This window comes from Scyliorhinus torazame, chromosome 29, assembly GCF_047496885.1.
Source record: "Scyliorhinus torazame isolate Kashiwa2021f chromosome 29, sScyTor2.1, whole genome shotgun sequence".
NCBI classification, from domain to species: Eukaryota; Metazoa; Chordata; class Chondrichthyes; order Carcharhiniformes; family Scyliorhinidae; genus Scyliorhinus; species Scyliorhinus torazame.
In genome coordinates this window covers 35,798,980-35,824,151 of record NC_092735.1, presented here as the reverse complement: position 1 = coordinate 35,824,151, position 25,172 = coordinate 35,798,980, and the positions used below count along the sequence as shown (strand labels likewise).

General features: G+C 48.2%; 1 protein-coding gene across 1 annotated transcript in view; it reads right to left on the bottom strand.

The window, feature by feature from the left end:
* cacna1ia (calcium voltage-gated channel subunit alpha1 Ia) overlaps positions 1 to 25,172 on the bottom strand; it is a 229,704-nt gene that overhangs the window by 104,058 nt on the left and 100,474 nt on the right. The window contains 7 exon segments of the mRNA XM_072492567.1: positions 7,712 to 8,155; positions 11,301 to 11,473; positions 12,175 to 12,265; positions 14,575 to 14,730; positions 17,321 to 17,438; positions 21,978 to 22,163; positions 24,696 to 24,847. Of these exon segments, the coding sequence (XP_072348668.1) occupies positions 7,712 to 8,155; positions 11,301 to 11,473; positions 12,175 to 12,265; positions 14,575 to 14,730; positions 17,321 to 17,438; positions 21,978 to 22,163; positions 24,696 to 24,847 (1,320 nt within the window).

The following is a 25,172-nucleotide window of genomic DNA, read 5'->3' as shown; positions in this document are numbered from 1 at the left end:
TCTGTGCCAGCTCTTTCCAGGGGCAACCCAGTTAGTCCCACTCCCCCACCCCCAACTCTCTTCCCACATCCTTCCATTTTCCTCCTTCAATTATCAATCAAATTCCATTTTTGAAAGCTGCATCTCGGAGCAATATTCTTCACCAGCCAATTCGCTCCAAATTCCTGATCATTTATTGTCGAAAGAATTGCTTTGCTCTCATTCTTCTGATAATCACTTTAAATCTGTGCCTCTGCTTATTGATCCTTCAGTCAAAGAACAAAGAAAAGTATGGCACAGGAACAGGCCCTTCGGCCCTCCAAGCCCGTGCCGACCATGCTGCCCGTCGAAAATAAAATCTTCTACACTTCCTGGGTCCGTATCCCTCTATTCCCATCCTATTCATGTCTTTGTCAAGATGCCCCTTAAACCTCATTATCGTCCCTGCTTCCACCACCTCCTCTGGCAGCGAGTTCCAGGCACCCACCACCCACTGTGTAAAAAACCTGCCTCGCACATCTCCTCTAAACCTTGCCCCTCGCACCTTAAACCTATGCCTCCTAGTAATTGACCCCTCTACCCTGGGAAAAAGTCTCTGACTATCCACTCTGTCTATGCCCCTCATAATTTTGTAGACCTCTATCAGGTCGCCCCTCAACCTCCGTAGTTCCAGTGAGAACAATCCGAGTTTATTCTACCTCTCCTCATAGCTAATGCCCTCCATACCAGGCAACATCCTGGTAAATCTCTTCTGCACCCTCTCTAAAGCCTCCACATCCTTCTGGTAGTGTGGCGACCAGAATTGAACACTATACTCCAAGTGTGGCCTAAGGTTCTATACAGCTGCAACATGACTTGCCAATTCTTATACTCAGTGCCCTGGCCAATGAAGGCAAGCATGCCGTATGCCTTCTTGACTGCCTTCTCCACCTGTGTTGCCCCTTTCAGTGACCTGTGGACCTGTACACCTAGATCTCTCTGACTGTCAATACTCTTGAGGGTTCTACCATTCACTGTATATTCTCTACCTGTATTAGACCTTCCAAAATGCATTAGCTCACATTTGTCCGGATTAAACTCCATCTGCCATCTCTCCGCCCAAGTCTCCAGACGATCTAAATCCTGCTGTATCCTTTGTCAGTCCTCATCGCTATCTGCAATTCCACCAACCTTTGTGTCGTCCGCAAATTTACTAATCAGACCAGTTACATTTTCCTCCAAATCATTTATATATACTATGAACAGCAAAGGTCCCAGCACTGATCCCTGCGGAACACCATTAGTCATGGCCCTCCAATCAGAAAAGCACCCTTCCATTGCTACTCTCTGCCTTCTATGACCTAGCCAGTTCTGTATCCATCTTGCCAGCTCATCTCTGATCCCGTGTGACTTCCCTTTTGTACCAGTCTGCCATGACTGTTGTCAAAGGCCTTACTGAAGTCCACATAGACAACATCCACCACCCTACCTGCATCAATCATCTTTGTGACCTCCTCGAAAAACTCTATCAAGTTAGTCAAAACTCTATCAAGTTAGTAAAAACTCCATCAAGTTAATAAAACCCTTATCAAGTTAGTCATTGAAAGTAGATTCCCTTTATTCTCTTGCCTCAAACGCTTGGTGATTTGAACACCTCTATTACATTCCCTCCCAGCTTTCTCTGCTCCATGCAGAACACCCTGCTGGTCATATGATTCGATGATAATGGAGTTACTGACTGACGTAAGAGGCCATGTCCCTCAGGGCCCGAAGCTCCGGATTGAAGTCCAACGTCAGGGCTTGTTGGCCATGGGAGAAATGTTCAACGCGGCTCAAAGGGCTGGTAATCCGCTCAAGAATCCTTCCTCCACTTCCCCCCACAATTCCCAAAGGATAAAAAGTGGATGCGAAGGTATGCCAACAAAACATTTAAAATGGACTATCTCAGTGATAAGTCTCTTATCAATGAGTCTACAACAGACCCAGACTTTGGGGTGGAGGAAAACCCCCAGAGGTGTGTGTGTGTGTGTGTGTGGGAGGAGGCTTTGCTAATTGTATGTGCAAACTCAACTGTTCCTCCCAAGACCTCTTTAACAAAATGTACCTAAATCAGAGCAGCTTGAGTATAAGGAATCAAAGGAAAAAGGGTTTGCGAAAGGAAGGGTAGCCCACCATGCCTCACCAGGGAATCTCCACCTTCCCACCCCGCAACATCACATGGCAGTGTAAGACCTTCCATTTCTCGATAGTTCATGACAACCACTCTCCTGGTATAAGTCTCTGCACATTGAGAGCACAGTCCAAACAGTGAGTCCAGCCATCAATGCAGTCCTTCCTTCCACCAAAACCCGCACTCAAATCCTTCCAATTTAATTCCACTCCATCCACATCAGCACAATCACACTGTAAATCCCACCTTCCAAATAAAATCCACACGCCCTTTCCAATCCTTTCTTCACATCCCCAGAGGTTCCCTGTGCCCCATTGACTCAACGTCCAGATTACCAGCTGAACCTTCTGGTCCTTTCTTGGCCATTCCTACGCTCTACCTTTGTGACCCTTTGCAATTCTCCATCACCTGTAATCTGGTGGGGCTGCATCATTATTGCCACCCAGTTCTTCCTATCCAGTGTAAATTCAGTTCACTGGGAAATCATAAAATCCCTGCAGTACAGAAGGAGGCCACTTGGCCCATTGAGTCTGTACCGGCCCACCAAAAGAGCTCCCTACCTGGGCCCACTCCCCCACCCTATCCCCGTAACAAACACCCAAGGTCGGAACTGAACCTGGGTCCTGGTGGTGTGAGGCAGCAGTGCTAACTTCTATGCCTGAAACACAGAAACACAAAAGAATTATAGGACTGGTGGAGGCCATTCTGTCAGATGCCTTTTTTTATATCCCAACTGATTTAACTTCAGGCTGTTGGTTTGCCCATAATGAGACATCAATTAAGACACATTTCTCCACCCTCTGGGGCTCTCATTCTCACTGATTCCTTTGCTATTTCCTTCTTTGCCTTCAAAAGTCTCCTTAAAACCTGAACAGCCTCACTTAAGCTCCCACTTTGATGTCCATTCTTCTTCCTGATTAACTTGCTCTGGGAATTTTCATTGTGACGAGGAGCTCCGTGTAAACACAAGCAGTTGCCGTTACTTACTCAAATCCATTTGGGAAGGACTGTGCAACTATCTGCCACCCAGTCTGATGATGATAGGAAGCTTCATGAATGTTACATTAGGAAATTGCAAAATGCAAAGTTCAGTTGAAGAATTTTTGGATTGGGTCCCATTAGATTTATTTATTTCCGAACATATGTCAGGGGTTAGGTATTTAGCGAGTCACTTGTCTCCATTGAGACCCTGTCAGTTTGAAACAATAGCACAAAAATGGCCTTAATTCCAGTACAATTAAGACCCATTTAGCATAGACCACATGGACAGTATACAAATGCGTAGAATTTGCATGCATAATTACTTTTAGTGCTAAACACGCAGCACTTAAGAGATATGTCGCTCATGAATTCATTTCCCTTATGTGTTTAACACCTAATGGGTTTTGTCATCAAACGATCTCTTCAAAATCTGCCTTTTATATATTAAATTTGGCAGGGATTTGCTTGAAAACGCTTCTATTCACATTGCTGTGACTGGGAGCCCCATTGGGCTGCCTGCAGTACCGGTTATTCCTGTAGAGGGAGCTTTGTTAGCGGTTTTCAGTGTCACGAATGTCACATTTTAACCCGTTACCCTATCCAAATTTCAGATCAAACTCTAAATCCCACTTGCCCATCGCCCCTGAGCTCACGGAACGGCTTAAATTAGCTATCAGCTTGGTTTCATCCCAATCATAAAATTCTTAACCTTGTTTTCAAATCACTCCACGGTCCTCCCAATCTCTGTAACACTGTCTCCTCCTCTCCTCCCCCTCCCTCCCCAAATTATCTTCCTCCTTTAATAAGACCATATGAAATAGGAACAGTAGTGGGTCATTCGGCCCCTCGAGCCTGCTCCACCATGCAACAGGATCATGGCTGATTGTGACATTCCTCACGTCTCTTTTCCTGGCCTTTGCCTCGTAACCCTCCCTTCCCTCACTGGTCAAGAATCTATCACAGCCATAAACACACACAAGGACTCTGCCCCCACAGCTCTCTGCGACAAGGAGTTCCAAAGAGTCACAACCCTCTGAGAGAAGAAATTCCTCCTCATCTCCGTCCAAAATGGGCTCCCCTTTATTCTGAGACTCTGCCCTCTGGTTTGAGACTCTCCCACAAGGGGAAACATCCTCTCAGCATTTTCCTGGTCAGCTCCCTTAAGAATCCGACATGTTTCAATGTGATCACACTCATTGTTCTCAATCCCAATGAGCAGAGTCCCAGCCTGTCTAACCTTTGCTCACAAGACAATCCCTCCACCCCGGCGATCATCCTAGTGAACCTTCCCTGAACCTTCTCCAATGACATAATATCTTTCATTAAATAACGGGACCAAAACTGCTCCCAATGTTCCAGATGTGGTCTCACCAGTACCTTGCACAGTTGCAGCAAGACTTCCCGACTCTGATACTCCAACCCCATTGGAATAAGGGCCAACATTCCATTCGCCTTCCTGACTACCTGCTGCCCCTGTGTGCGAGCTTGTGTTTCGTGCACAAGCCCCCCCCCAGTCCCTTTGAGTTGCAGCTTGCTGCAGTTTGTCTCCATTTAAATAATACTCCGTTCTTGTGTTCTCCCTTCCAAAATGAACACCTTTGCATTTTCCCACATTATACTCCATTTGCCAACTTTTTTGCCCTCTTACTTATCCTGTCAATATCTCTTTGCAATAACTGTTTGTAGTCCTCTCGCAACTTGCCTTTCCACCTATTTTTGTATCGTCTGCAAACTTTGCTACAAGACATTCCCTTCCTCCGTCCAAGTCATTAATATAAATTGTAAACAGTTGCGATCCCAGCACTGATCCCTGTGGAACCCCACTGATGACAGGTCAGCAACCTGAAAAACAACCCTTTATCCCCTGCCCATTAGCCAATTCTCTGTCCATGCCAATATACCACCTCCAGCCCCATGGGCTCTTATCTTGTAACTTAACCTTTTGTGAGGTATTTTGTCGAATGCCTTCTGGAAGCCCCAATACATCACATCTACTGGTTCTCCTCTATCCACTCTGATTGAGACTTCCTCGAACATTCTAATGAATTAGTCAGACAGGATTTCCCTTTCATGAAACCATGCTGACTCTGCTTGATCCGATTACGATTTTCCAAATGTGCTGCTGTTACTTCCTTAATAATTGATTCCGACATTTTTCCAACAATAGATGTTAGGCCAATCAGCCTACAGTTACCCGCCTTTTGCCTCCCTCCCTTTTTGAATAGGGGTGGCACATCGGCAGCTTCCCAATCCTCTGGGACTTCTCCAGAATCCAAGGATCTTTTGAAAATTACAACCAATGCATCCACTATCTCTGTCGCTACTTCTTTTAGGATCCTAGGATGCAAACCATCATGGCCAGGGGGCTTATCTGCCTTTGGCCCCATTAGTTTGTCCATTGCTGCTTCTCTAGTGTTGGTGATGGTATTTAATTACTCCCCAGTATTCTTTAGTATTAATGGGATGTTTGAAGTATTTTCCACCGTAAAGACTGATGTAAAATATCTGTTTAACTCCTCTGCCATTTCCTTGTTTCCCGTAGCTATCTCCCCAGATTCATTTTCTAAGGGGCCTCTGATCACTTTGATCTCTCTCGTCCTTTCCATATATTAAAAGAAGCTCTTTTTGGCAGTTTTTAAAATCCTCGCTAGTTTGCCCTTGTAGTTTATTTCCTCCCTCTTTTCTTTTTGGTCCTCCTTTGCTGGATTCTAAATTTATCCCAGTCTTCGGGGCCATCACTGACTTTCGACACCTTAAATGCTTTTTCTTTCCAGTTAACACTCTCCTTAACCTTCCTTCATCTCTGTCGTGTCCCTCTCCCTTTCTGTGTTCTTCCCCTTACAAAGCTTCCTGTAGTTCACTGCCATTCCCACTCCCGGTCCAGTGAATGGCTGCCGTGAGGAATGGGTGCAATGCCGCGGGACCGGATTGTCCGGTTTTCCCAGCTGAGTGTTTCTCGGCGGGGCGCCGTTCGCTGGCAGCGGGATTCTCTACTCCCAGTGGTCGGAGAATTCCGGCAAACATCCCAATACGAATTCCAATTCTCTTCCCGCCCCTAGTGGTGTGCTGATGAGGACTATCGTCCGTTTCCATAGTTACTAATTCCCGGAACGGTTCGCTGGTCTGTTAGCTCTCAACAGGAACTGAAAGCAAAATACTGCAGATGCTGGGAAATCCGAAATAAACACAGAAAAAGTGCAAAGAAATCCTCAGCCGATCAGGCAGCATCTGTGTCGGCGAGACAGCAGCAGGTGGGATTTCCCTCCCAACCCCATTCCGCTGGAGGAGATGGCTCACCATCGACTATCGGCAGGATGTTCCAATGTCTATGGCATTTTGATAGGGAGCCTGCCGTGGGAGTGGGGGAAGGGGGCTGCCTTCCCCGCCGGCGGGAAAATCCCGCCCAGAGTTAACGCCTCGAGTCCAACATGATTCTTCTTCAGAACACAGAAGCCTCAGTTTGGACGTTGATTAACTCTGTTTCCCTCTCCCACAGATGCTGCCGGACTTTCTGAGTTTTTCCCAATAGCGGTGTTCCTCAGAACCTGACGCCAAATTCAACACTTGCGTTGCACTCTGCCCAATTAATCTTTTTCCACTAAATAGTTCTGCTAAAGAGCTTGACCCCCACCCCCCCCCCCCGCCCCTCCCCCCCGTAGACACTGCCTGGCCCGCTGGGTGTGCCCAGATCCATGCAGTTCTTCTCGATTATGTCACCGCAACAGGATTTATTCACTCCACATGTGAGCCGCGCTTTCACGGACCTGAGGAATGAGCAAAGCCAATGCTGCACATCAGGAATCAGGTAATTGATCCCATTCCAGCTCCGACATCTCCCAGCCTTGACAATGATGGAAGAAACAGGCCTTTGAATTCTCTTTTTTTAAAGGAAGGGGTTACATGAATAGCTCCAATGAAAACAGAAAATGTTGATCTGGCAGGATACGAATTAGGGTCAGGAGGAGGCCATTCGGCCCCTTTCCTTCCGTCTGCCCCGCCATTCAATAAGGTCATGGCTGATATGATTGTAACTTCAACCCCGCATTGCTTTCAAACCCCCCGCCCCCTTTGTTAATCAAGAATCTAACCAGCTCTGCCTTAAAAACATTCAAAGACTCTGCTTCCACTGCCTCCCGATGGAGAGAGTTCCAGAGGCTGACCACCCTCTGAGCATCTGTGCAGAGAGAAGCAGAGTTTACCTTTGGAGTCCACATGGCCCTTCCTCAGAACTAAAGAGAGGGAGAAATGTGATGGATTTTTAAACTGTTGGAGAGGAATTGGAGCAAAATAGAAGGTCAGTGATGGGTGGGGGCTCGGGAATATTTGACAGAGGTGCCATTGGCAAAAGAAAAATGGTGTGTTAATGGTACTGTTAAGGACTAAAGGAGGTGCTGATAGCTGCATAAAGGTAAAATAAGCAGAATGTGTCAATAGCAGATTCAGATTAAAACATTAACATTGTTTCCCTCTCCCCAGATGGTGTTCGATTCTGTTCACTTTTCCTGCAGTGTCCATTTTTATTTCAGATTTTCAGCATCTGCAGTATTTTGCTTCATTTTGAATCACATCTTAAAATAAGCAGCAAATGGCCGGTCAACTCACATAGTCAAGTTCCTCGTCGTAAACACTTTTCTCCTTTCGGTTGTTCATCTTTGGGAAGATTTCTTTCACAATGTGCGGCCCCTTGCCGTTGCAGTCCCGGTGGTCCATGGTAACCGTCGCTACGCTATTCTTCCTCCCCGGTGGCTGCACGGCTGGCACCTGGAGGAGCTCCGGCAAGTCACCGGATCCTTTGGTGTCCAGGGAGAGCGCCCGACGGTGCAGCAGTCCCGAGCTGTTGACCGCCTCGGATCTGATGTCCTCGGGGTCGTTGTTGGAGGAGGCGATCTTGCGCCTGCTGCCGGAGAGGAGGGACTCGTGCTCCCCCCCGGAGTGGGGCCTCCGCTTCAGGCTGGAGACCCGGCCCATGCTGTTCCAGCTGGCTCTCCGACTCCCCCAGCCACCGCCGGCGCCCCACGGGATGAAGTGGGAGCTTCGCCGGCTCGACTGAAAAGAAGAAATCATGTGGTCATCACCTGGCGCTCAAACCGTTTCGCCAAGGGTCTCGTGGCTGCTTCCCTCGGTTGCGGGAGTGGTCAGAATGGGGGGGGGAAGATTAACCTGATGGGCTGGGATGAAGATGTTGACACTCCACCTGCAGTACTGAGGGATTGCTGAACTGTCAGAGATACCAGCATTTGGAGACAAAGTCCTTGGGCTGGACTTTACGGGTGGGTGGGGAAAGCGATGAGTAGGGGGACTTTTAAAAAGCCTGCCCAACAACAAAAATGGTGGCGGCGGGGTAGCACAGAGGGCTAAACTGCTGGCTTTTAATGCAAAACAAGGCAGCAATGCGGGTTCAATTCCCGTACCGGCCTACTCGAACAGGCGGCGGAATGTGGCGACTAGGGGCTTTTCACAGTAACTTCATTGAAGCCTACTTGTGACAATAAGTATTTATTATTATTATTAATATCCTAAATATAGGAAACAGGGTTAAGCGAGGGGGGCAGGGGACGGGGACGGGGGGACGGGGACGGGGGGGTGGAGAAGGTGTGAGGTTAACACTACATGTACGTATTCTGGATTAAAGTCCCATCAATAGCAAGCACTCCTTGCAATTACTCTGTAAGTACTCTCAGCATAAAGTACTTTTACTGTTTAGTATCCTCAACGATGGATTGTTAATCAATTGTTTCAATCTCCTCTTACATTAACCACAAACCCAATTGAAGCAAATGCTCACTTTAAAAGTAGCTGGGGCTCTGTAATAGTTTGATATTTTGACCTGTATGGGCTGGAAGGGTTTTTTATTTAACTCATATCATGATTTATTCAATTTGGTTTACTAAACAGCCTTTAGCACAGACACACAAGTCAGGCAGAATGCCGATCAGGACTAATTAAACTGTAAATCTAATGAACCAGTCCTAAATATTGTCCAGTTTAGCTCCTCACATCAACGTTGAGACAATGGGGAGTTTCCGAGCACATTCACATTGCCACAATCACTCTGCCAACTTAACTGGCACCAATTTAGAGAGTTGCCAAATTTCCAGGATTTTCCTGGGGTCTCCGGGAATTGATGAGGAGGCCACTGGAAGCAACAAGTGGGAGAAACATTGTTGGGCCTTCAAAAAGGACCGTGGGAAGTGAGATTCGGTTTGTAACGGCACTCGGCGGACGGTGCTACAGAATTTGAAAACCCTCCCAGTGGGGCGGCCAGCTCCTCCAGCCGTTTCCTTCACGGCCCTCGGTGTCCCAAAGCTGGGAAGGGTGCCCAGGTGGGCAGCCGGCAGTGTGCCAGAAGCATGACACATGGCGTTATCATACCGTCACCACCAGCTGATGTGATGCCAACTCCCTATTTTGGACCGTGCCGATCTGAAGGAGGAATTTTTTTGTCACTCATTAAAAGATGAAGAATTCAACGGTGACAGGGCCCAAGTACTCACGTTACTTAAAGGGCTAGTCAATCAACTTGCAGGAAAGGTAATTGTGAAAAGCTTTGCTGTTCTATGGAGTGCTTTCAGGGTTGCTTTCTGGGGGGGGCTCCTGAATTTGGCTGGGGTTCTTGCTGCGTCCTCACAGGGAGGGTGGAGGGATTTGGTCATTTGTTCACGCAAGTGGTCCAATAGTAATGGGGGCACGAGTTGCAGACCCTCGAGTCTACAGCATGACAGGGAAATGAAACTGAGGTTGTGGAGAGGGGAATCTCTAAGCAACACCCTTTGCCAAGTTTCCGCCAGACTCCTCCCTGTCCCTTGAAAGCAACAGGAGGTCAACTAATGCAGCGAGTGTCTGGTTTTAAAAAAAATTAGGAATTTCACTGTGCAAACCATTCATTTAGCTAGACCTGATAATGATGAGAAGTAGTGTGATCAATAGTCCACTTCTCACACATCCTGAAATGGCTTACCAATAAATTGTGGACCGTTATCCATAATTATCTCTTTAGACACACCAAATAAACTGAAAATAACACTTAGAATGTGCCTGACAGTTGTGCTTGATGTATTGAGTAATTGTTGAATAATGGGGTACTTGGTAAAGGAACCAACAATGCTGATGACGTCAGTGCCATAGACATGCAATTGGTTTTGGACTAAGGATTAAAAATAAAATCATTCATGGGGGCTGTGGGTCTCGCTGGCTAGGCCAGCATTTATTGCCCATCCCTAATTGCCCTTGGGAAGCTGCCTTCTTGAACCGCTGCAGTCCTATGTGGTATAGGTACACCCACAGCGCTGTTAGGGAGCGTCTTGCACTGTTCTCCTGTATACTCCCCAATGCTGACTTCATCTGTACCCGCTGCGGCAGAGTGAGTGCGACCTCGCCCTCCATTGAGCTTCCCATCCCTCTTTCCCCCCCCACCCCACCCCCCCCCACCCCCACCCCGCCCAGTGTAACTGTTCCCAGTTGTGTCTGGTGACTTGCCAAGTGCGGATCCCAACTCTACACTAGCCTCTGATAATGATAATAATAATAGTGCAGTGTCCGTATCTGAACTGGTGTCTGCGAGGTTTTCAGAACACGTGATGGGGGCTTATTCACCACCGCTGCTGTTTTAACTCTCTACCCTCTTCCTGTGGCCAGCACCATTGCTTCACAGCACCAGGGACCCGGGTTCGATTCCCGGCTTGGGGTTCACTGTCTGTGCGGAGTCTGCACCTTCTCCCCGTGTCTGCGTAGATTTCCTCCGGGTGCTCCGGTTTCCTCCCACAAGTCCCGAAAGACGTGCTGTTAGGTGAATTGGACATTCTGAATTCTCCCTCCGTGTACCCGAACAGGCGCCGGAATGTGGCGACTAGGGGCTTTTCACAGTCACCTCATTGCAGTGTTAATGTAAGCCTACGTGTGACAATAATAAAGATTATTATTATAAGTGTATTTTGCGTTTCTGACTGGATGGGAAGGCAGGGTGATGGATATGACAGAAGGAACCAATGATGAGAAGGTGGGGATGCAGTAGTTGGAGTCAGGAGATAGGCCAGGTGACGTCTCCCAGGGTACCTCCCGAGTTGGCCCGCCAGCTTGCAACCCTAGTGGCGACCAGCGAGAGATTGATGACCTCTTTGGTGCGCACTCTTGAAGGCCCCGCCAATGGGTCCTGGGGCGGGCAGTTACACAGCTGCCAAAATTAGGTCCTTACCAGCGACTTCTGGTCAAAGTTGAGGCGGGTCAGCGAGGTCACGCTGCTTTTCCGGGACTCGGCAGAGATGTAGGGATTCTCAGGCTGGAGCGAGCTCCTCGATCCTCTGTGCTGGTTCTGAGGAGACATGTCCAAATGACCGTTGGGAGTCATGACGATTGAACAAGCTTTCTCTGAATTCATTAAAAAGAAAAACGAGAGACGATGGTTAGGCGCTGCCCAAGAATCTACCGCAACAATGGAAACCGTTGGTGGAGAGAGAGACAGACCAATGTTATCCCTGGCTTGGCCCAGTCGGTTAAAGGCACAGTTTAAATTAGAAAGGCTCAGAGTCTGGTCTGTACTGAGCTATCAGACAATCTTACAATCGAGGAGGCCATTTCGCCCATGGTGCCTGTGTCTGTGCTGGCTTGTTGAAAGAGCAGTCCAATTATTTCCACTCTTTTGTTCTTTCCCCCATAGTCCTGTCAATTTTTCCTTTCAGATCTGATCCCCGTTTCAAAGCTACTGCTGAAATTGTCCGTTTGGACAGCACATTCCAAATCACTGCAGAAAGATATGCCACCTCATGTCGCCTCTGGTTCTTTTGCCAATTGCTTTAATCTGCGTCTCCTGGTTACTGACACCCCACAGGAGGCGCCGTGGCGCCGTCCCTATTTCTGGGCAGGCAGCTTCAGGTTCGATTCCCACGTTGGGACTTGTTGGCATGGAGGGAGTGCTGTGATTCCCTCAGCCATGGATCCTTCTGCTATCCCCCAAAGGGGAAAAACGTGAAGACCACGCTGAAACAAAGGACCACTCTGCCACTCCTCTCTACTCATCAAAAAGACCTCCATCAGCTTGGGAAAACACTTGCTCTGTTTCGTTCTGTTACCTGACAAATAATGCATTTCTTTGATCTTTTCACAGTCTTCGAAGTTTGTTGACGTTCGTTCCTCCTCTGAGTCGGACTTGTTGGCGTCTCCCTGGCAACGATGGAAGGAAATTAAACCCTGATTCGAGGTAAGGATGGGAACAAACTCATCCTCATCTTCTCGGGGGGGAGGTGGGGGGAGTTTAAAATATCGACTACTCGATACGTCAAGTAATCCCAGGTGCTTTGACACGGTGCAAAGCTCCACCTTCAGTGTCCCCACAATGTGACTCAACTCCAAGGGGAAGAGTGTATCCCCTAACTACAACCATTGGGACAGATTGGAGTCCTGGCCAATGTTTACCATCACTAAAAACAAGCAATTTCATTGTTGTTTGTGGGAGCTTACTGTGCGCAAATTGACATCCATTACAACAGTAACTATACTTCAAAAAGTAATTTTTTTAGTTGCAAAGTGCTTTGTGATGTCCCCAGATTGGGAATTGTGCTATAGAAACGAAAATCTTTCTTTTATAATTCTATTTTGCCCTTTTAGAGAATCACTTGGGCAGTTTTTCACTCCCTGAAAGATGATTACAGGTGATTGGGGGGGGGGGGGGGGTGAGGGGTGGAGATCTGTGTACTCATTGTTTCTTACATCAATATGTTATGGAGCCAATCGGGGAGCAGGCTATTTTAGATTTTGCATTATGTAACGAAGAAGGGTTGATAGTCTTGTTGTTAAGAATCCTCTTGAAAGGAGTGATCACAACATGCTAGATATTCAAATTCAGGTTGAGTGAGAGAAGACAGAGTGCCATACTAGAGTTTTAGCGTTGGGCAGAGGTGATTATACAGGTCTGAGGAAAGGGTTGGCTCAAGTGGACTGAGCACAAATAATTGACGGTCGGACAGTTGAGGAACAATGGCAGATGTTCAGGGAGATATTAAACAACTCTCAATTAAAGTATATTCCTGAGAGGAGGAGGTATTGTAAAAGGGAGAAAAATGCCCCATGGCTAAACAAGGAAGTCAAAGAGGACATAAAGGCAAAAAACAGGGCACACCATACTGCAAATGCTAACGGTAAACTGGAGGATTGGGAGAACTTTGAGGTTCAGCAAAAGGCTACTAAAGATAAAATCAAAAGAGCTAAGAATAATTAAGAAAGGAAACTAGCAGAAAACATAAACACGAGCACTAAAAGCTTCTATCAGTATATAAAGAGGAAAAGAACAGCTAAAGTAAGTGTTGGCCCTTTAGAGGACGTTACTGGCGAGGTAATAATGGGGAACACAGAGATGGCCGAGGCACTGAACCAATATTTTGCCTCTGTCTTCACGGTTCCAAAAACTGCAGTTCATGCAGAGAACTTGGTGCAATAACCATCACAAGGGAAGTGGTATTGAATAAACTGATGGGATTAAAGGCAGATAGGTCTCTGGGATCTGATGGCTTGCACCCTAGGTTATTAAGGGAGGCGGCAGCAGAGATAGTGGATGCATTGGTTATGATACTATTGTAAAAGTAGAGAAGTGTTGTTGCAATTGTATAGGGTGTTGGTGAGACCACATCTGGAATATAGTGTCCAGTTTTGGTCTCCTTATTTGAGAAAGGATGTGGTGGCACCAAAGTTCAGAGGAGGTTCACCAGATTGATTCCGGGGATGAAAGGGTTGACTTGGAGGAGAGATTAAACAGTTTGGGCTTATAGTCGCTGGAGTTTAGAAGGTTGAGAGGGGATCTGATCGAGGTGTATAAAATACTAAAAGGGATTGATAAAGTAAACAAAGACCAAATGTTCCACCTTGAAAATGAAAAATGAAATGAAAATCGCTTATTGTCACAAGTAGGCTTCAAGTGAAGTTACTGTGAAAAGCCCCTAGTCGCCACATTCCGGCGCCTGTTCGGGGAGGCTGGTACGGGAAATGAACCGTGCTGCTGGCCTGCCTTGGTCTGCTTTCAAAGCCAGCGATTTAGCCCAGTGTGCTAAACCTTGCAGTGCAATCTAGAATGCGAGGTCAAAGATATAGACTGAGAGGTGATAGGTTTAAAACTGAGATGAGGAGGAACTATTTCTCGCAGAGGGTGGTGAATTTGTGGAAATCGTTGCCCCAAAGTGCGGTGGAATCTTGGTCATTAAATGGTTTCAGGAAGAAGATGGATATATTTCTGATTTTAACAAATGGTTTGTAGGGATATGGCGAGCAGACAGGGAGGTGGATTTGAGACCAGGAAGCGATCGGCCATGATCTAATTGAATGGCTCGAGGGGCTGAATTGCCGACTCCTGCTCCTAATTCCCGTGTTCCTCAGCCCCTGGGCGTCCGAAGGTGAGAGTACAGAGTGTGAGCCCACCCAGCCCCTCAGCTTTCTCGAGCGACCACACAATGCTAAGCGAGGATAGGATTCTGGGAACTTACCTCTGCCTGGAAGCCCTCTACCAAGATGGCGACCAAGAGGTTAAAGAGCACGTAATTACCAAAGGTCATCAGGGCCACAAAGTACAAAGCGGCACAGGGTGAAGTGGAGGCCATTCCATTGTAAAGTACAACATTCCAGTCCTCCTGGGTCAGGATCTGTGGGGTGGTAATCCAGAACTCCAGCTTTAGTCCTCAAGCCCCCGAGGTGATTGGTTAAGACACGCTAAGGATTAGCAATTCACACATTTGAAAAACGGCGAGCCGAGAACACGGGCAGTAATCCTCCGGCCGTTCCCTGGCCCCGGGATTCTCTGTTCCCGCTGGCAGACCGCACACGCCCGCGGGTTTCCCGGCGTGTGGGGCGGCTTCAATGGATAGCGGCGGGAGCAGAGAATCCAGCCACCAGCGAACCGTGCGCCGCCTCCCGTTGCCGAGAAGCACTCGGCTGGGAGGCCGGAGAACCGGCCCATGATTTGAAATACGGTCAATTAAACCTCTTTACATCGTCAATTTGTTACACAGGCTAACAACCTGTAAAGTCTTGCCCTTTGCCCTGTCAATGAACTTTCACCTGACATTGAGCCCCTTGCCACACTAGATTCTCATTGCAGTTGCTTTGGAACTGGCATGGTACCAGAATGAAGACTGCAATAATCAATGGGTGGGATTCATGTCTGTATCATTTGAATTTAGCTCCTGTAGCTCCTGTCTCAGGCAGGACCTCTCTCCGTGCTTACGGCCAAGCTCACCGCAAACCCACAGAGGCCTAGTCCTCTTCTCCTCCCTTTGACTTGGACATGCGGACCACGCAAAAACATTGCAAAGCTGTGGAAAATCTGGAGACCACCTTGTAAACTCTGTGTGAAAGGATTCCCCGTTTTAATCGCTCCACCATGGGTGGCTGTGCCTTGATCTGCTCGAGCCCCTAAAACCTGAATTCTCTCCATAAGATCTGTGCGGCGTTACCCTTCCTCATTTAGGGCTCTCTGTCAAACCTGCCACTTCGTCCACGCTTTTGGTCCTCTGGTCAAATATCTCCTCCTCTGGCCGTGACTCCAGTTTCGTTTGATAACCGTCCCTGGATCGTTTTACTGAATCGACATCCAAGTTTGAACCTTGAGGCAGTGAAGGCAGTTGGGGCCAAATTGCTGTCAGACTCTGGCAGTATTTGAGTCCCTCTCTGCAGTGTCTCCCTCTGACCATTCTGGTCTGGGAAGGACCCCCTGCTCCCCACCCCCTCCCTCCCCTGCCCCTTCAATGTCTTGTTTTGTAGCAAGCACTAACTCGCCTTTAAAGATAGGAACAGTGATTTTTTGGGAAATTGGAAAGGGCACCTTGAACCAATCTGACTGAAACAGGTGATACGTTGGCGGAGAATCCCCGGCCTGGCATGTCCCATGGTGACAGATGTGGTGCGCCAGCCAGAAGCGGGACTGGAAAATCCTGCCAGCTGTTGGGATTGGAAAATCCCACCTACTAACATCTTCAAATGGCACTGGGATGATTCCATCCCATTGATTCTCCAGTCTTCTTTTGTTAATGGATCAGCTCTTTCCCCCCACCTCTCTCCGTTTCTTCGCTCTCTCCGTTTTTACCGTCAGTTTCTTTCCTACCCCCAGCTCTTAAGTAAAGGCTGGTCACAGGAAGAAAGTCTGTCGCTCACCCACAGGACTCCTGTTCAGCTCCCAGCAGCATTGGCATTTGGGTAGAGTGCAGCCTCCAGGTTGAAGTGTTGAATACCTTATTGCCAGGCCTGATCGACGCACCAGGTTCCCCGCCGTGGCTGGGCGGGTAGTCCCTGGGTCAGAAGGTAAAGCCCCAACCCCGAAACATTTGCACATAATTTGGCCAACACTCCCAGTGCAGTACTGAAGGAGCACCGCACTGCCGAAGGTGCCGTCTTTCTGATGAGATATTAGACTTGGACCTCGAGTGGCCTCTCAGATGATGGTTAAAATAAATTCCATCGCACTATTTCGAAGAAGAGTTCTCCCCAGTGTCCCAGCCAATATTTATCCATCAACTAACATCACTAGTGTGGTATTATCATAACTGTAGGCACTGCAAGGGTTAATGAAATGTCTAGAGTAGCCACTAGAGGGAGCTACAGATATAAGAATATAAGGCATTGATGCTAAGCCTTGTGTAATCAGGATTTAGCTAGAGAGAGTCAGAAGTATTATTAGTGTGAGTGAGAGCAGATCATAGTTTATACTAGTATTAAGATTAGTTGTAGATGAGTGTAGTTTATATGTTAACAATCAACTGTGTATTCTTTAGGAGTACGTGTTGAATCCAAATTAGTAGTGTTAATAAATTTATAGATTTGTTTAAGTTCAAGCTATTTTGTGGTCTTTGTGAACACTACGCCAACCATCCTGAGTTAAGCAACACAAAGAACACCACAACTAGGTTGATTATCTGGTGATTATCACATTTCTGTGTGTGGGAGCTTGCTGTGTGCAGATTGCCCTCTGCAATTATGACATCACAACACTTCCAAAGTATTCCATTGGCTGTAAAGCACATTGGAATGCTCTGAGGTTGTGAAAGGCGCTATAGAAATGCAGGTCTTCTCTGTCCCATTGTTGGAGCCGCCCAAACTGTTCATGGGAGCTCTTTGTCCTCCCTCTCTCCCTCCCACCCTGCCGCCAAAATTTCCTCAGAACCCATCTTGCCTTCTCCCTCCAGGCGCCCGCCACCCCACCCCTCACACCCGCGCACGTCGCTCACGACACACACACACCTGAAAAACTGTGACGATAGCCCAGAGAAGAGAGTCGAAGTTCTTCCTGTCGGGGACGGTATCTCCGCCATCGGTCTTCAGGCTAAACTTGCATCCGAAGATGTGCATCCCCAGTATGCTGAGGAGGAGGAGGAGACGTGGACATGTATACGTTAAAGTTAATTTTCACCAAGAAATTCAAACAATTAAGTGCCGCTAAAGACTTTGGAGATTAGAGTCGACCCCATCTGCTCTCCTCTTCATTTAGTCAAATTAAAGCATTAGCTTCTCATTCCCTAGTGTGTGCAGATGGGTTCCCAGCAGCCTCAGTGATTCGCTTTATTTTCTCTCCTAACCTTCGCGTCCAATTATGCAGCAAAGCTGAACCTTGCTCGACGCTGATGTGCAGTTGTATTCCTCAATTAGACACTTTGTGAGGTTTGATGTTGCTCTGTGCTGACAGGAGAGGTCCTGTAGGCCCTGGTATTGTCGTCATGGCAACCAGGCCAAATTACATGGTCAGGCCAGGCCAATGACACACAGACGCTGGGATAGAAAGGCGAGGGGGGGTCACTGGGTGGCGGGGATCCACTTTCTTGGAATCCCCTTCAGCCATTTCAGGAGATGCGGACATCTTTTTTTTCAATAAATTTGGAGTACCCAATACTTTTTCTTTCCAATTAAGGGGCAATTTCATAGATTTCATAGAATTTACAGTGCAGAAGGTGGCCATTCGGCCCATCGAGTCTGTACTGGCTCTTGGAAAGAGCACCCTACCCAAGCTCACACCTCCACCTTATCCCCCAAATCCAGTAACCCCACCCAACACTAAGGGCAATTTTGGACACTAAGGGCAATTTAGCCTGGCCAATCCACCTAACCTGCACATCTTTGGACTGTGGGAGGAAACCGGAGCACCCGGAGGAAACCCACGCAGACACGGCGAGGATGTGCAGACTCCGCACAGACAGTGACCCAAGCCGGGAATCGAACCTGGGACCCTGGAGCTGTGAAGCAATTGTGCTAACCACTGTGCTACCGTGCTGGCCCAAATTTAGCGGTGACCAATTCACCCACTCTGCAATTTTTTTGGGTTGTGGGGGAGAGACTCAGGCAGACACGGGGAGAATGTGCAAACTCCACTTGGACAGTGACCCGGGGCCTGGATCGTATCTGGGACCTCAGCGCTGTGACGTAGCAGTGCTAACCACTGCTCCACCATGCTGCCCTGATATGGACATCTGAATAAGATGAAGGGGCCTTTCTGCTGCGCACACTTGTAGACGTCTGGTAACTAGTCCCTTACTTAACTGTTCACAGCACACAGAGGGATGGAACGAAGATTTCGAGATTGAGCGAGGAAGCTACAAATGGGTTATAAAAACAGTTACAAACAAGCAAGGTTGTTTTTCTGTTTAAGCTTCCTGCACCGGGAGGTTGTGACTTCGAGTACCGACTCCAGAGACCCAAGCGCCACATCCAGGCTGATGCTCCTGGTGTAATATTGAGGGCGTGCTGCAGGGGGTGCCACCTCTCTGGTGAGACGTTAAGTTGTTTTTAATATACTTTTTTAAATTTAGAGTGCCCAATTCATTTTTTCCAATTAAGGGGCAATTTAGCGGGGCCAATCCACCTAGCCTGCACATCTTTGGCTTGTGGGGGCGAAACCCACGCAAACACGGGGAGAGTGTGCAAACTCCACACGGACAGTGACCCAGAGTCGTTTCAAACCTGGGACCTCGGCGCCGTGTGGCAACAGAGCTAACCCACTGTGCTGCCCGATGAGACGTTAAGTTGAGGCCCCTGGGGGGGGGGGGTCTCTCGATCAACATCACTAAAATGCCTGGCCATCATCACTTTGCTGTCTGTGGGATCTTCCTGTGCGCAAATTGGTTGTCAGGTTTCCTACATTAAAACAGAGGCTACACCTCCAAATGACTTGATTGGCTGTAAAAGGCTTTGGGATGCCATGGGGGGGGGGGTCAAGTAAAAGGTGCTATAGGAATGCAAGCTTGCCTGTGGAGGTGGAATTCCTCACCCAGTGTTTGAGCTTGGCCATTGGGAGAAGCGGATTGAAAGAGTGGAGAGATACAGAGGGGGTGGGGGAATGGGAGATGACGGGACTCTTTGGAAAATACATCCCGCCCATTTGCTGGTGCCACACTGTGACCGAGATCTGATCGGCCGCATCCAATCATACAGGCAGCAAGGGTCCCCCAATTCTATCCCAAATCCAGGGTGGTCTTAGCATTCCTTTCCCTCCCCTCCTCCATTTCATCCCAGTGATGTAATCTCCTGGGAGAGGATTGTGGCTGGGCAAATTTAACCGGATCGACACTTCATCATAAAGACCATGAACACAGATGTTCCATGAACGCAGATGTTCCGAGCTCTGTTGGGCGGGGCAGCACTTGCGAACTCAAGGGATTGCACCTGCTGCTACATTTTGGGATAAACTGAATTGCCCCTTGGGCAAGTAACCCGGAGGCCTGGAGTAATAACGCAGCAACACGAGTTCAAATCCTGTCTTGGCAGCTGGGGCAGATTTAAATCCCGTTAATTAAACCAATCTCAGTAATCAGGGCGGTGAAGCTGTTGAATTATCCTTCAAAACCCATCTGATTCATTAATGTCTTTTAGGAAACAGAACCATCCAGGGGTCATAATCTAGAGACTGCTGAATATATCGAGCAGATAACTGGGGAGCAACGTTTGATATTCAGCTTCAATCTCGCTCCGGGACTCGATGGTCGAAGAAGGGGGCGCTCATAACGCCAAACCATGGAGTGTCAACCTGTAAAACCTTTCCAAACACGCCAATGGCTGGTGGTGAGAGTGGGAGAGACTCCTGGTCAGCCAAGCTTGACGTGGAGAGAACCCTTCAAGCTATGAACTGCCTGGCGACAGACCAACGACCTGTTCCGGGAATTAGTAGCTATGGAGAGACACAAAAGTCTGCCTTAGTGTGGGAAGGGATTTGAAGTTGGTCGATGTTTGTACCGAATCCCAAGTGATGAGCATCACTGCCAATTCAATCATTTTTGATTGAATTCATTGCATGTGGAAGCCACTCGTTGGGCTGGCATTGGTTGGCCATTTCAAAGCCAACTGGAGTCACACGTAGGCCAGACCGGGTAAGGACAGCAGATTTCCTTCTCTGGAGGACATCAGTGAACATTACGACAATCGTTCCATGGTCATCATTGGACTTTTAATTCCAGATATTTTTACAAAATTCAAACTTCACCATCTGCTGTGGTGGGATTTGAACCCAGGACCCCAGAGTATTAGCCTGCGTCCGTGGATTACTAGTCCAGTGACAATACCACAACACCATCGCTTCCTTTGGGAAACATAACTAGTTTCTAACTGCAATGAGGCTTGCTGTGACGCCTTTCGTGGCCAAGCAGCACTCAAAAGGGCGGCACGGTGGCACAGTGGTTAGCACTATTGCCTCACAGCTCCAGGGTCCCGGGTTCGATTCCTGGCTTGCGTCACTGCCTGTGCGGAGTCTGCACGTTCTCCCCGTGTCTGCGCGGGAACCCTCTGGGTGCTCCGGTTGCCTCCCACAAGTCCTGAAAGACGTGCTGTTCGGTGTTTTTTGGACAGTCTGATTTCTCCCTCTGTGTACCCGAACAGATGCCGGAGTGTGGCGACTAGGGGCTTTTCACAGTAACTTCATTGCACTGTAAGTCTACTTGCGATGATAAAGATCATTATTATAATAATAAATCTATTGGTCAAATCTAACCAGTGACTACCACACCGTACGGCCTATGTGATGAGGACTTGGGAAGGCCTTCGGTTCAGCGATGAAAATGATCTTTTGCTCAAAGTGGCTTTTTCCTTTAGCAATTCATCTCCAGCTGAGCTGTTTCCTGAGGTTGGCTGCCTGTTGCCCCCTTGTTGTTGCTTCTTCAACACCTAATCTGTGATTAGCCCGCTTCCTGGCTCACAGCACTTATGCCTATTAAATGTATCAATTGCCAAGAACACCCTGTTCCCTGTTCTTTCCTTTCCCTTCCTTTCTCGTAATTGCTGCCCACACATGGTTTACAAAATACGCGGTAGTTTGATTTTTTTTTTACATGTGTACAAAAAAAAATACATTCATTTTACTAGCATCCTACCATTTTGTGATAGGGTGCAGTGAAGGTTCACCTGACTGATTCCTGGGATGGCAGGATTATTGTACGAGGAGAGATTGGGCCGGTATTGACTGGAACGTTGAAGAATGAGAGAATATCACATTGAAACGTATAAAATGCTACAGGGCTGGGCACTGGGTGCAGAAATGTTGGTTCCCCTGGCTGGGGAGGGAGCCTGGAACAAGGGGTCACAATCTGAGGATATGGTGTGGACCATATAAGGCTGAGATGAGGAGAACTTTCTTCACTCAGAGTGCGGTGATCCTGTGGAATTCACTGCCGCAGGAGGCTATGGAGGCCAAATCACTAAACCTACATAAAAAGGAACTAGGTAGATTTCTGGACTCCGAGGGTGCCTAGGGTGGGGAGAGCGCGGGAGTGTGATGTTGAGAAAGAGGATCTGCCATAATTGTATTGAATGGCGGAGTAGACTCAAAGGGCCGAGTGGCCTCTTCGTGTTCCTGTTTACTACATTTCCCAGCACGGAGCTATGACTCAAGTTGCCCTTTCGATGCGTCGCACTGACCTACCTGAAAATGAAGATGAAAAGCATCAGCAGCATACAGAAGGTGGCGACATTGTCCATTGTCTTCATCAGAACCACCAGCTGGCGGCGTAACGCTGGCATGAACCTCACCAGCTTCAGCACCCGTAGGAGGCGGAAGGTGCGCAAGACGGAGAGGCCCCCGTCGGACTGGCCGACGATCTCGCAGACGCTGCCCCAAGAAAGAGATGTTAACAGAAAATACACGCCAATTATTCCCGGCTGGGAATGGGACACTTCGGGAATGGGACTGCTGGAGAAGTGCTTAAAGAACACTCAGTCAGGGTGGCGCCCCCAGCTCAGCGACGCAGCGTCGTGGTTTCAAGCCCCACTCCAGCGGCCTGAGCACACGTCCAGGCGGACGCCACTCATGCCAGTGCTGAGCGAGAGCTGCACTGTCAGAAGGGCAGTCCTTCAGTGAAGACACTAAATCAAAGCCCTGTCTGCCTTCGCAGGAGATCGACAGGCTACAATTCTGGAAAAGAGCTTTCCACTCTCCCCAGAGTGTTGATTGTATTTGATTGTATGAAAGTGTTGGACATTATCTGGGAAATCACTGGTCTCCCTATAAAACTGAACTGAAACTATGGTTGTTAAACAAGGTGATACGTGTTTGTAATTTATATCCCTGTAAATGAATGCTAACAAAAGTTTGGAAAGAGTGGCTCTAGTTTTATCTTCAGACGTGGTTTTCTGCATGACAACACAATGTCCTGACCAATTATTACCTCCGATCATTAAAACAGACCATTTAGTCATTAGGATTGTGGGAGCTTGCTGTGCACAAATAATAGTTGACCAGTTGTATTTGCTGCCTATTTCATTCTGGTTCTTGTTATTAATCAAAAGTAATTGTGTTTAAATTTATAAATCTGGTGACTGTAATTTCTGGGCAGCCAAGGATCAAGGACTTCGGGAATATTTCTAATTATTGGTTAATTAAATTGTGTTGTGACTCCGTGTCAATTCACCGCGCCCTAGCCCATGGTGTCGGAACAATGCTGTATAAATGCAGGTTGTAAAGTGCGGAAACACCCGGCAAAATGTACGCGATACAGGAATCTGTGCATTTCCGTTAAATCGCGCCCTTCGTTTGTGAGAGAGAGTGAGTTTGTGTGTGAGAGTTTGTGTGTGTGAGGGAGTGTGTGTGCATGTGTGTGAGTTTCTGTGACTGTGTGTGTGAGTGTGTGTGTGTGAGTGTGTAAGAGTGTGCGCGCATATGTGAGTTTCTATGAGTATGTTTGTTTGTCAGAATGTGTGGGTGTGCGTGTGTGAGAGAGCGTGTGTCTCTGTGCGTGTGTGTGTGTGAGTGGATCGTGTGTGTCAGGGTTGTGTGTGGAGGGTGTGTGTGGGTGTGCGTGTGTGAGAGAGCATGTGTGTCTGTGTGTGTGTGTGTGAGTGGGGTTGTGTGTGGGGTGTGTGTGTGTGGGTGTGCATGTGTGGGAGAGCGTGTGTGTCTGTGTGTGTGTGTGTGAGTGGGGTTGTGTGTGGGGTGTGTGTGTGTGGGTGTGCATGTGTGGGAGAGCGTGTGTGTCTGTGTACACCTGTGTGTGTGAGTGGGGTTGTATGTGGGGTGTGCATGTGTGAGAGAGCATGTGTGTCTGTGTGCGTCTGTGTGTGTGAGTGGGGTTGTGTGTGGGGTGTGCATGTGTGAGAGCCTGTGTGTCTGTGCGTGTGTGTGTGTGGGGGGGTTGTGTGTGGGGTGTGTGTGTGTGAGAGAGCACGTGTGTCTGTGTGCGTCTGTGTGTGTGAGTGGGGTGTGTGTGTGCGTGTGTGAGAGAGCGCGTGTGTCTGTGTGCGTCTGTGTGTGTGAGTGGGGGGGAGTGTCAGGGTTGTGTGTGTGGAGGGTGTATTTGGGGGTGTGTGTGAGAGAGCGTGTGCGTCTGTGTGTGTGAGTGTTGGTGTGTGTGTGTGTGTGTGTGAGAGAGCACGTGTGTCTGTGTGCGTCTGTGTGTGTGAGTGGGGTGTGTGTGTGCGTGTGTGAGAGAGCGCGTGTGTCTGTGTGCGTCTGTGTGTGTGAGTGGGGGGGAGTGTCAGGGTTGTGTGTCTGGAGGGTGTATTTGGGGGTGTGTGTGAGAGAGCGTGTGCGTCTGTGTGTGTGAGTGTTGGTGTGTGTGTGTGTGTGTGAGAGAGAGCGAGTGTCTCTCTGTGTGTGAGTGGAAGAATGAAAGTGCAGGGGCGGACTGTAATCCAAGTGATGAGGGCCTTGCGTGTGGGCTGGGGAGCTGACGAGAGGCCCGTGGCACCTCCCTTGGGCAGGCCGAGCATATTAAATACCAATCAGATGCTATCAGATTCGGCATTAGATGGAGGCACTGCCCATCTGCTCACTTGGGTGGCCACTATTTTAAAGATGATTTCAACCCCCACCTCTGGTCTCCCAAAAATATTTATCCCTCAATCAAAATCACTAAATAACAGATTATCCACTCATTATCGTATTGCTGTGTGTGGGATCTTGCTGTGCACAGATCGGCTGCTGTGTTTCCTACATTACACCAATGACCCCGCTTCAAAAGTGCACCATTGGCTGTTCACCATTGGGACATCCTGAGGTTGTAAAAGGCGCTACAGAAATGCGATTTATTTCCTTAACGAAATAGCGACAGGAATCATCAACCTCCTCCCCCTCCCCCCAACACCCCAACCAACGTCTCCAACAGCGACCAAACATTGACTGCTGCCTTTGCTGTCCATCACCTACCTGATGATGACAATGATACCATCGAAAATGTTGTAAGGGTTCCTCAAGTAGCTGAAGAATCCAAACGCAGAGAGTTTGAGAATCATTTCCAGGGCAAACATGCTGGTGAACACAATATTGCTGATCTCCAGGACATTTGTCAACTCCTCGGGCTGTAAGAAATGAATAGAAAGGATCGAATGAGACAGCTCGTCCCTGGCAGCAAGCGTCACTCGCATTCTGAGGCTGAGCGATATGGGTGACGTGATTTATCCCAATCTCCAGACCTGCGAGCAGCTCCTGAGTCATTCTGCTTCAATGCAAGATGACGGCCAAGTCTCTTGTCCGGGATACACCGCCAGTGTCTGGGATGGTAGAGGGTGATGCACGATCAATAACTCCCGAAGCAAGATTGTAGGACAATTGAAGGCTTTATTGGACTAGATGTTTCCCCCAGCAGCGCAGGTACAGAATGCAGCAGCTAGGGAAACACAGACT